The sequence below is a fragment of the Corvus brachyrhynchos genome, unplaced genomic scaffold (assembly GCF_000691975.1).
Source record: "Corvus brachyrhynchos isolate BGI_N302 unplaced genomic scaffold, ASM69197v1 scaffold363, whole genome shotgun sequence".
Lineage (NCBI taxonomy): Eukaryota > Metazoa > Chordata > Aves > Passeriformes > Corvidae > Corvus > Corvus brachyrhynchos.
Genome location: NW_008237404.1, coordinates 1711181 through 1723029, shown reverse-complemented (window position 1 = coordinate 1723029; position 11849 = coordinate 1711181). Strand labels below are relative to the sequence as shown.

The 11849-nt window shown below is 39.5% G+C and overlaps 1 protein-coding gene across 4 annotated transcripts in view; it reads right to left on the bottom strand.

Moving 5' to 3' along the window:
- Positions 1–929: 929 nt before the first annotated feature.
- The window catches only part of EEF1AKMT1 (eukaryotic translation elongation factor 1 alpha lysine methyltransferase 1), a 169224-nt gene continuing 158304 nt past the window's right edge, over positions 930–11849 (bottom strand). The window contains exons 1-6 of one of the 4 annotated variants that reach the window (XR_001860890.1): positions 10274–11423; positions 6465–6618; positions 5493–5575; positions 4567–4847; positions 3085–3375; positions 930–2183 (exon numbers count right to left, since the gene is read on the bottom strand). Coding sequence is in view for 3 of the 4 variants with exons in the window: in XM_017730793.1 (XP_017586282.1) it covers positions 3248–3375; positions 4567–4847; positions 5493–5575; positions 6465–6614 (642 nt within the window). In the remaining variant the exon portion in view is untranslated. Of the gene's footprint in view, positions 3376–4566; positions 4848–5492; positions 5576–6464; positions 6619–10273; positions 11425–11849 lie in introns of those variants that run through there. The other 3 variants (XM_017730793.1, XM_017730792.1, XM_017730794.1) reach the window with 3 other exon arrangements.

The window sequence follows — 11849 nt, the reverse complement described above, 5'->3', positions numbered from 1 at the left end:
ACTGTTTGTTAATACTTAACATCAAGAGCTACTAGCTACACAAACACTTGCTGGCCTTCCAAATATCCTTCCATACATCCTTTCTCTCCACATTACTCATGTGGGAAAGGTTGAGTGTTAAATGTAGTTTGCATTTGTTTGGAATTGTTTTTTTTTAACAAGGTCATCACATCATGGATTTATATCAGTTTCACTTCAAATGTGGTGTGACATTTTCCAGCTTCCCGCCCTCTGGTTACAGCTGCCGCAGCCTTGCCTTTAATTTGAATGGGGGAGGGAGTGTTCATTGGAGTTGCTTCAAGGCTTCACAAACTGTTGATAGAAGGCAGACATGAAATGCCTCACTGAACCAACTCCAGGCCCAATAAGTGCAAACAATTCAAAGCTAAAACTATCTGGCAGCTGCAGTTGACTTGAGAAAATTTTTTCTGTGCCAGGAAAATCTCTTCCTTCAACGAGGTTGTCCCTGGAATACATTAGGAGCCACAAAACACAGAACAATATCCTCAGTAAAGAGATTATTTTCTGGTCTGTAGTATCGCTCAAGGTAGGTTGGAAAATTCCTATCAACCAGGAAGGCTGAGGAAAGCCTGAGATGCTAGTTTGGGTTTACTTGCCAGTCACCTGAAGGTGTCTGTCTGACTAGGTGAAGATCTACAGCTACAAGTAAACATGGAATTGCATGGGGGAACATGAACACGAAAGCAGCAGGAGGAAAAGGGAAAAAGGCTGGGATGTGCTCAGAAGGTATAAACATCTATTAATCTTGCTGGGACTAGGGATCAGCCATAACTACCTGGACTAGGGTAGTTAAAGAGGCTGTAGCACATATGACTGTGCAGTCATAAATGCCAATGGAAGAGTACCATGGTGCTAACACTTTACCACAGTCTGTTCCAACAGAAGGTCCACCCATCAGACATGCCCAGTAAAGTCAATCATTACTTGACGCTGGTATTTTTATTCATAATCCTGTTACAGAAGAAAAGAGGGATTTTGCTGTCACATAGTATTTCTTAAAGTTACCACGCTGGCACAAAACACAAATTCACTACGAATTTTTGTGACTTGTACCCTTCTCTGAAACAGCTACTTCCTTGGAATCAAGTATGACAAAAATAGTTTACCTCTCATCACTGATGAAGGCTGTAAATGCCACTAGTCAAGCTCTGCTTGGGCAGCTGCCTGCATTCCCCAGGCTTTTAAGAGGGAAGCTGGTGGACAACGGGCTGCTCTGTTGAGTGCATCTGCGCAGATTTTCATGTACTCTCAGTTTCATAACTATATGTCTTCACAGTGCCCCTTTTCTGACCTACATGTGAGAAGCAGCAGTGACTTTCTTGGAAGTGAACTTCTTGGTACAACTGAATGGTGCATTTTTATCTTTTTAAGAAATATTTCTGATGAAGTTAGCAAAGCTGTCTTTTAATTCCACTATGGAGAGACCAATAACACACATTTACCAAAATAAGCAAGCAAAGCAGCAACACAGGTGAGGCTTCAATTTGAACAGCACATTCTAATGTAGGTGGGTGGCAGGGGAATAGTATCATCCCTTCTGGCAATGATACCTGTCCCACTTGAAGCCTCTATGTAGTTAAAAACGAAGTTTCATGAGTTACTTCATTGTCTCCATCTGCTTGGTGTGCAAGACACTGAGGTAATAAACCAGTTTGAAGTACAAGTTTGTGCCAACAGCTATGCAGTTAACGTTCTGGTTTGCTTTATTTTTACACTGGCCACATAAAAGTGATGGTGTAGCCTCCTGGAAAACAACGAAACCCAGCTGTATTTCACCTGTGGACAGTCATTTTTAGGGGAATTCTGGCTCAGCAGCAAGGATGGCATCTGGTTTGAAAGGCAAGACTGTATGGGTCCTGGGCTCACAGAGCTTGTCAGGAGAGGCCGGCGTGTAGAAGAGGAAGAAAATTGTTGCCATGGAACCCAGAGACACTACATGCAGGGAGGAACCAGCAGGCGTAAAATGTGAGGAAGGAAAAGCCTTAGGAAACAAAGAGATCTCTTGAAAAATGGGGAGGAGAGATATAGTGGCTTGGGTGGGTATTTATGAAGCACTGTTGTGTCCAGCTCAGACAGCACCATTCTCTGAACATTGAGAGAGGATAGTAATCCATCTGTTTTATTCCTGCTCAGTTCCTGTTTACTCCACCAGATGGGAAAATCTGCATTCAAACAGCAGATATATGAGTATTATCACTGTGTTATAAAAAGTCTTGTTAGGTTTATTCCCACCACAAAATAAATTTAATACTTCATTTTACATGATTCATTTTGTAGATGCAGCATTTCTATTAGCCTTTATACAGTACGACATACAAAGACAAGTACTTGTGTTTTGTAGAGTGTATTTAGAGATTATAAAACTGTTGAGTGCCTTGAAATTTATGAACTAACTTCCACCCAAGAATTCACTAGTGTAGTCAAAAGGTTAGTCAAAACTGGCTTTAAAAATACCAGTTATCAAAAATCTCTACTTACCCAAAGTGAAGTTTTTCCAGTGTATCATCTACTTTGACTGAAATATAGTCCAAACCTTAAATATAAAATCTAACATTTTTCTATTTGAAACAGTGGGAGTTTATCAATATGTTATTCCTCAGTGGCCTTGTAAGGTTCAATGATTTTTAAGATGCTTCTATTCTACTGCTATGTGGAACAGGAGAAAAAGATAAAACCAGGCAACTGGAAAAAAAATCATAACCATTCTTGTAACTATAAACTTGACATATCTGTAGATCATCTTTAGTTTGATATTGAAATTATTAAAAAGTAGGCACTATATTTAATCAGAGCCATTATGATTCAAGATTTAAGGGACATGTATGGGTTACATTACTGCAGAACTATCAAGTTCTTCGGCAATGATGATTCTGATGCCTGCAAGGCAAACACCTATGTGTTGTTATAAGCTAAAATCCTTTCAAAGAGGTCACTGATGTGTCCTCAAATGGTAAAAGCTACCAGTTAAAAAGAAACTCTAACAGAGAAGTTCCCATTATCCAGCACCTGCACTGCTTGGTCTGCATTTACCTAATAAGAAACACAGTAACTGCAAATGCTTACTCCTTTGAAAGAGAGTGGCCATCACACTGTGTTGATTCCAGTTATCCCAGAAAACAGTCCTTGGAGCCAAATATTTCAGCACTGAAAAATGTGGAGTAACTGATAAAAAACAGAAGGAAGCTTGACTGAAGAAGTTGTAGATTTGCAGATGATCTTAGGAGAATCAGTCCAGTCCAGAAGCATAGTTCACGTAACATCGAAATTCATTGGCTAAATTTCGTGAGTGTTTTGGAATAAACTTGCACATCTTCACACCAAGAAGCTTTGCTGCCTGTTCCTCCATGACTGCACCTGCAGCAAAAATAACTGGTATTCAATAAGAAAAAACAGTAACAGAATGTTTGAACTTTTTCAATAGCTCCTCCTAAATGCATATATAGAGAGCCTGTTTTTTTTAAGGAAGGAAGGCTTAAAGCAGCTACACTCTCAGCCTTCCTTAACAACAGAATCTGTTGGGAAATTTAAAATAAACCTAGAAGAACAGAAGACGTCCCAAGGAAATGAATGTCCAAGAAATTTCATAAAACTAAGTAGAGGGTATCAGTGCCCTTTTTACGGTAAACAAACTTGAACTCAGTCTTCTTGCTGCATTCCAAGGAAGTTAAATGGTAGGGAGCCATGGGAAATGCAAACAGATTACATCCACTCTTTCACTTAAATAAACCACAGTGTGATATTTGCAGCTACACACTGAGAAATTACTGCCTTGAGCAGTAAACTGAAGAACCACCTATCCATTCTAGGGAAAAAACTTCTGAGAACCACCCTTGTGTGTGACTACCACATGCACTTAAACCAAGGAGCAGGCTTTCAATGGCCACATTATTTTAATTTTTCTTTGTTTTGCCTGCTTGGTTGCCTTCCCTCAGACTGTACGTACAGAAGGGTTTTGTCCTTTGCTTTTTTGGAAAGCTTTCCTGGATGTCTTCAGATGTCTTGTAATAACAATACAGTTTAAGAAAAGCCATGACCTGGGTAGACACCCATCACTTCTCAAACCAGCAACTGCACCTTCCTAAAGAAGGACCCACAAGTACAGATACCTAGTTATATGTTTTCACTGCTTTTATCACTGCTTTTTAGTTCCTCCTGCTGTATTTCAGTGCCTAAGACATAAACAATAACTTGCACCTATGTTTGCCATTCCCAAACTTCAATCATTGCAATTATAGAGAGTGGCCCTTTTACAAGAAAAAATACATTTCTGGAATTTTTCTGGATGATCTTATAATTCTTCAAAAATTTAGTAGAATTCATAATGCCATAGGAAAAAAGTACTGACTTGAACTATTAAAACCCACGTGCCTTCTGTTTAAAATAAAGGTTGAGCTCAAGTACTCAAATAAAAAGCTTAGGATACAAATTCCTCCTTCAATTAATGATAATTCAGCATTATTGAGTTAGTATTTTTCTCATGTAAGTTTGTCATTAGAAAGAGATAAAAAGGCACTTAAGGGGACCTAATATTTTTATTAGTTATACCTGTGCAAAGCAGAATCTTTCCTTTTGTTAGATATTTGATGGTCTCTGCAGTCTTTTGAAGACATTCCTCAGACAGATAGGGTGGATCTGCTATTACAATGTCAAAACTGTGTGGCAGGAGATTTTCAGGTAAGTCCAAAGGGCGATTGTAATCATAGAAGATAAATTCTTCTCCATACACAGAAAACCTTCTGTCATACTCCAGTACACACACAGAAAAATCTTCACCATCCTGTTCTTTCAGTTTCTGGTACACACTTGGTGCACTAATGCATGCAATCCTGAGAAAACACATAATAACTTTAAATTGTAATTTTAAAAGGCAAGCAACAGCAACAAAACTCTACAGCAGTCCTCAGAGAGGCTTTGGGAAAAGATTTTAAACATTAGTCCCAAAAATGTAAGGTATTCTTCCTCCATTCTAACCATCAATTACTTTAATAACAGAGACTTAAGTATGAAATTCATTACCTGTTCAACCCCATTCTACATAAAGATCTTAAGCTCAGCTACAGAGAAAGTCTTGTTTCAGCAAAGCAAGGAAGTACATGCAAAAACTTAAAATTAAAAATTACTCTTTACAGAAACAGGAAGAAAACCAATTTTTTTCCATCTGTTCTACAGAAACAATATATAAAAACTAAGAAAAGAATTACAAGCCAATAATATGCTCTGGAGCACTTCGTATTTCTCAAAAAATTAAAAAATTCATAGTAAACTTTTACAAGGCACAGCCTACAACATTCAGTGAAATGATAAACAGGAAGATCAGTAAATAACATCAAAGCAATTCTGTAGTATCTCGGTTGAACAAAAATGAAGTACAATGAGTAATGAATTAAACTGCATGCTCTTGTCTACACAGCAGAAACAAAATATTTACAGAAAAGATATGTTAAATCTACAACACAATTATTAAAACCTACCTGCCACCTTTTCCAGCTGCCAGAACTGCTTCCTTAGCCAGGCACAATGCAGTTTCATCACTGTACCAAAATTGGCTCAATTGCTGAGAAAGATAATACACAATTACAAACAGCATCAAATCTTCTGACTCTGCTATGTAGAGTTAGGTGTGGTGAGTCATAACTGAAGAAAACCAGAATCCATAGCAACTTCTCAGTTCACAAACTGTAAAGCTGGAAAGGTGACTCTTTTCCTGACAGTCTTTCTGCTCCTAGTGATATGCAGCAGGTACCTTACACCCTGTGTTTCCAAAGCATGAACCGCAGCATCGGGAAAACCAAGTAATCCAAACCACTGACAAGGTATTTCAAGGCCAATGTGCACATGCACATTATTTACGTGCTCTTAAATTGAGTTACTTTAGCAGAAGAGGAAAAAGGAATGTGAGAAGTAACAGTATAGGAAGAAAGAAAGGATAAAACTACTAAATGGGAATGGATCAGAAAAAGGAAGAGCAAAAAAACCCCAAAAAAACCCAACCCAGAGACAAATCAGAAACCAGTCTGTCACAAATAAAAACAAGCAGCAAAACAGCCATCCACAAAAACAAAGAAATAAAACACAGAAAGAAATATGACGTGAAAGGAAAGATTACTTGGTCTTGTTACATTATGTTTGTCTCAGGGAAGAGGCTTTACTACTATCACATGCTAAGCTGGAATTAAAATTTCCAGCAGGGACAGATGCTTCTGTTAGCAGCTTTATTCCCTCTCCATGTACTTTCAGTTTGTACTCCCCATGCACATGTGGAGCAAACAACTATACCCAGACTTAATACTAAAGCAAATCTCCCTACAGTGTTGTCATCCATTAATAGGAACATCTTAAGTGTTCCCCTCTTTAATTTCATTTCATTATTCAGCCACAAAAGAAACTTGGTAAGGGCTATTCCTCTATCTGTGCTTCATTCACTGAAATTCATAGTTTCTTACCCAGTCCTCTTCTATTGAGCCAATGGAATATTGATTAAACCCTTGGGAGGTCTTCATGCCCTCTCTCTGCTGCTGTTCCAAATAGAACTCCTGGAGCGCAGCCAATGTATGGGATGAAAGCTGGGGAATGTCATCATCATCATCATCCATTTTCCTAGATGTCAACAAGAAAAAAAATAAAGTAAATTAACCCTTTTCAATGGTGAATGGTTTTTACAACAGCATAATCTTGTGAGGTAAAACAACTTCCACCAAGAATGCAACTAACTAGGAAAACCTCCTAACAAAAGAAAATTTATTCCCTCTACTTAAGCGCTCTTAAATCACTGAGAGGCCAATTGGAAATAACAAGTCTCCACAGAGAATTCAGGAAGAGCAGCAACACTGTTCCCTTTCTATATAAGATGGATTTGGCTTGTGTTCTTACAGGGAAGTTGACATTACAGTTCTTGGTTTCCTGTGGCTCTGGAAAATCCTACAGAAATTATTTCCTTCCTTCCTAGAAATAATGATAGTTGTTGGTCATTCCTTCCCATGTTCAAAAGCCACACAGTTTTGACTCCAAATGAAGTAAACCAGCATTCTAGCTCAGCATCACCTTGCTTAAACCTCCATGCCATGAAAAGATTCCTCTAAATGCAACAAACCTACAAGTAAAAATACCAAAGTACTGGTGTGATCTGTTTACCCTTGGCTTGTTCAGGATAGTGCAGTGCAACCTCATGGAGCATTAATTCCTCACCACATTTTTAATGCCTAGCAGTCCTAATCAAAATGCCCTGGGTATAAAAAAAAAAAAAAAAAAAAAAAAGCCATCGAAAAGCTCCAAAAAGACACGGTATGTACCAATGGAAAAGTACAGGCATTTTCAGAAAGCTGCTGAAGTGGGTTCTGCCACGCAACATCCCTGAGCCCTCTGACCCCAGGCAGCACAGCAGCCTCTCCCAGGGAACAGTGCCACCTCGTGGAACGGTGGTGCCGGAAAGGACTCGGCACGTGAAAAGCTGGAGAAAACTGAGAAAGATTCTTCTCTCAAGAAACCCATTTTCCCTGCATCCAGCCTAAGAACCAGCACACGAGCAATGCCTTTAACAGAGCCTGGAGACAGGGATACGCCTGCATTATGCAGAAGTCACCAAGAACCGCGGGCCACCTGAACAGTGCATGAACATTCTGAGTAATTTCAAGTAGAGCTACTCATGGCTTTTCTTCTCCTATTTCCCTGCATTACAAGGAGAGCTCCAGAACTCTCCGGCAGTCTCCTCCCCTTCCACCCTTCCTTCTGCTCTAGCAGAGCTTTCAATATGAAGTTTCCTAAAACAGCTTCTTCCTGCTTGCTGGAAAAAGGGTACCTTATCCTGCCACTGTGCGATAACTCTGCCATTCCACTGACACAGTACACACCTAAGGGAAGCTCTTATCTGGAAAACCTGGCTTTTCCAGAGTATCATTTATTTACTTGCTGGCTTCTCAGGCCAGGCTGGCCAAACAGGGAATTGCTCACAGCCCAAAGACCCACCTATGCCATCAGCCTCACACAAAAGAATTCTGAGTCAAGCTACCTAGTAAAACCAAAATCATCACTTTTCCCCTAGTTTTCTGTTGAATAAAACAGAAATGCTTTTAAAATATTTACATCATTAAATTATGTATTATTTGAAGTCTTCATTACAGAAATGACTGTGAGTCCAGACAGATAATACAGTTTCTAGCCACAGTGCTCTAACAATACACAATACTAGACCCATTTTAGGCCCTATACCACAATTTATTTTTGTTAGGATGTGGTAGAATTTTGCAATCATTCCTTAACTCACAAGTTTTTTTTTATTAACTGAACAATACATGCAGTGATCTGGTTTGCTATTATCCCCTAAGCAAGGACACATCTATGCTTTGACACTAAGAAACTGAAACAGGTACAAAGTTGCAGTTCTTAAGTCAAAAGTTGAATTTTTTTTATTTTCTGCTCAGTGAGCCCATACTGGCATTTGCAAGGACTAAATCCATGCCCATGAAATGAAACACTAACAGATAAAGTTGCTGATGAAGAATTTCCCATTGTTTCAAAAGATACAAAGGCATACTGCCATTGACATGTTTTATCTATTAATAATTTTTTAGTTGATTTTTTATAGCCTTCCTTTTGGTTTGTAAATTAAAGCCTTAGGAACCAAGAAGTAATTAACTGTGAGGTTTTGTAAGAAGAGGTAACTCAGAACATATGGTAAAAATATTATGTACACCTATTACAAGTGCCTCCGAAATTCAATTTATTTTTCTGAATGCATATACTGACTTAGGTCATTAGCATGAAAACATTCTCATGCTTAAGAACTACATCAGAAAACTATTAAAGTGAGTTTATGTGAACAAGACTTGTAAATTCCTTCAAGGGAGACAGTTCTACTGTTTGAAAGCCCCTTCATTATCCCTTCCAAAGAAAACAAAAAATAAATTCAGAGAGATAAGAACAGCACAGGAGACTCCAAGGCCTTGTCCACGAACGTTGTATGTATTTAACAATAGTTCCTGGTGGTCATATATGAAAAGTCTATTTTTATACAGCCAAATTCTAAAACAGAGGAAAAAAATACCCAAAGTTAGAAGAAATACCCAAAGTTAGAAGGACAGTCTTTGGTCCCCAGTACATTTATTTCACCTGTAATTATGATCACCTGGAGAACAGGTGATAAGAAAACAGTAGGAAAGACTGCTAAAAGGCCACAGAACAGAAATACAACTGGAAAGCCATGCTCTTCATCTCTGGGAATGGGGAGGAAGAGGACAGTGTTAGCCCCTTAAGTTTTTTACTAAGTATATAAAAAGCACATGTGTAACTTCAGAAAAGATCTTATTCTAGAGTAAACTGGATCAAAAGACAGAGAGCATGAAACAGAGTTAAATCTAGCTGTCCGTGTTTTTTCCAAGCTGCCCAAGTCAGTCTTTGAGTTAAGCAGCTCATCATCCATGGTGTTTGTAGCACACACTGAGAAAAGCTGGCCAATGGTGTGCAACCATAATGAAAATCACCTGGAAGGGGCTGCAACCACCTGCCTGGAGGTAGAGAAGTCCTGATCTGAGTGACTGGAAAGTTATTAAATGTCTGGACTGGCGCCCTGATACCTCAAAAGCTGGAAGATACTGCACTCTGCTTAAGCTTCAGCTCATTATCATGTACAGGAATCCAAATCCTGTGTCCTCAGACAACAGCCAGAGAGGTGGCCAAAGTAACACACATAGAGGTGTGGAGGGAGTCTGTCCCCACCACAGTAAAAGTCGAGATAGAAAAAGGATCTCTCCTATTGGAAGTAATTTTTCAGATCTTTAAATCCTAAAAGGAATTGATTGTCAGTGATTTGACAAGATACTGGGAGTATTGCCAAATGCACTTTAACAGGAATAACTGACAGAATAAAGTGTATGAAATTCATCAGTCTAAAGTAATTTAGACAAAAACTCCCTTCTGCTATCTAGCATGGTTTAAGCCAGAAGAAATGGAGCATTGCTAGGCCATTATCTACATGTGTTATGTAGAGTCTTCTAATCAGAACTTCTCAAACACCTGAGAGGCCACTCTCAAGCACAGGCAGGCAGCCTGCTCCCTTGCACTTCAACAGGAAAAAAGTCAGAAACTCAAGTATATGGGGCTCAGGTGCCATGAAACAAAACAGCCTCTGAAGAGGATGGCCAAACCAGAGGATGTCAGAAAAGCACATGTGACAAACCTGAAACAGTTTTCCTACGTCCTAATGGTTTTGTGGACTAGGGAGAGAAGGACCAGGATTTGTGGACCAGGAACAGCTCACCTGCTACAGACCTGAGTCGGCTCTGTTTCAGGATTAAGTCTGAGTAACTTTTAATTCATGTCCATGGCAAATGGTTCAAGAAGAAAGTACTAGTGCAGGTCAGGGGTTGATACGAGTCGTTCTCCTGTCCTGAAGGGTTGACACTGATGGTGATTCCATCCTGAAGATAGCCAAAAGCAGCTGTCTCAGAAGGAGTGAGGTAAGGCAAATACATGTGATACCTCCACAATCTCTACTCTCCCAGACATTAACCATTCTGCTGAGGAAGTTGTTTCTGCATCTGAAATTATTCAGTCCACGAATGCAGTTCTCTGAAACACTTGTCCAGCATCCCTTAAATTCCCATAAACACTTTTAATCTACAATGTCATCTGGTAAGAAGCTTCATTTGATCAATCATTTTATGACTCCCCCTTCTTGCTGTGAGCGTGGCTACTCGCTTCACGTGATGCAGGTACCTGGTGTGTCAGAAAAGAATGCAAGTGCTTGAGCCCTACTCTTTCTCCACTGTCATTTCACAGACACCTCTAAGTCACCTCTCTTCCCTCACTCTGCAAATTGACCCTTCCTAATCTGAAGGGTCTTAACCCTCTCTGATGGACTGACAAAAGGCTTTCCATACATTCACTTATCCATGTTGAAACTTTCTAACATACCCTTTTTCTGAGACTAGAACTCTACACAGCGGCTAAGATACAGGTGATCACGAATTTATGCTGTCACTTTATGATGTTTTCTGTTACACTCTATTTCCTTTCCTAAAAAACTGTAACATTTCATGTGTTTTTCTGGCTGCCACCAAATACTGACGTGGTGTTTTGGGAGAACCATGTATCATAATCGGAATCTCCTGACTGAGTAGGAACTGTGTCAGATAACATGGTTAAGCGGAATTTACATAAATTTAAAAGGAGCCATCAAGAGCTCCACGTTACCAAAACATTCAGAATAAAACTAAACAGCAGGTGTGGCGCTTCATTGCAACAAAAAGCAAGGAAAATATTAGAACTAGAGACAGTTCAAGCAGGGTAGTGAGACATCCAAACACTAGAACAGCTTTTACAGGGGCATGAGTACGAGGAAGGTGTAACTGAGGACGAGTATGACAGAACCTGTAATCATGAGTAGCATAAATGTCATGGGCAGACATACAGTTTTCCAAAGAAATAATTAAAAGGCCAAGTGCAGGCTGCAAAGGCCTTGACCAAAAAATAAAAAAAAAAAAAAAAAAAAAAAAAAAACAGACAAAAAAACCCCAAAGGAAACGAAAACAAAACAAAACAAACAAACAAAAAAACAAAACAAACAAACTCCCCAAACCAAACCAAAGAGCTGGTTCATCACACAAGGTGTTGCTGAGATACAGAATCCCTCTCGGGGATCGAAGTGCATGAAACTGACACAGAAAGTTAACACAGGAGAAGCTCTCAGAGGACTACCAAATACGCAAAAACTGCACTGGATGAGCTAAGTAAAGTCAGGAGGCCTGGTGGCTACTTCAGGCAGAAGGGAAACATGATGTATCGCAGCCCCATTCCCATCCTTTTCCGTACGCACGGAGGGCGCGCAGGCAGCG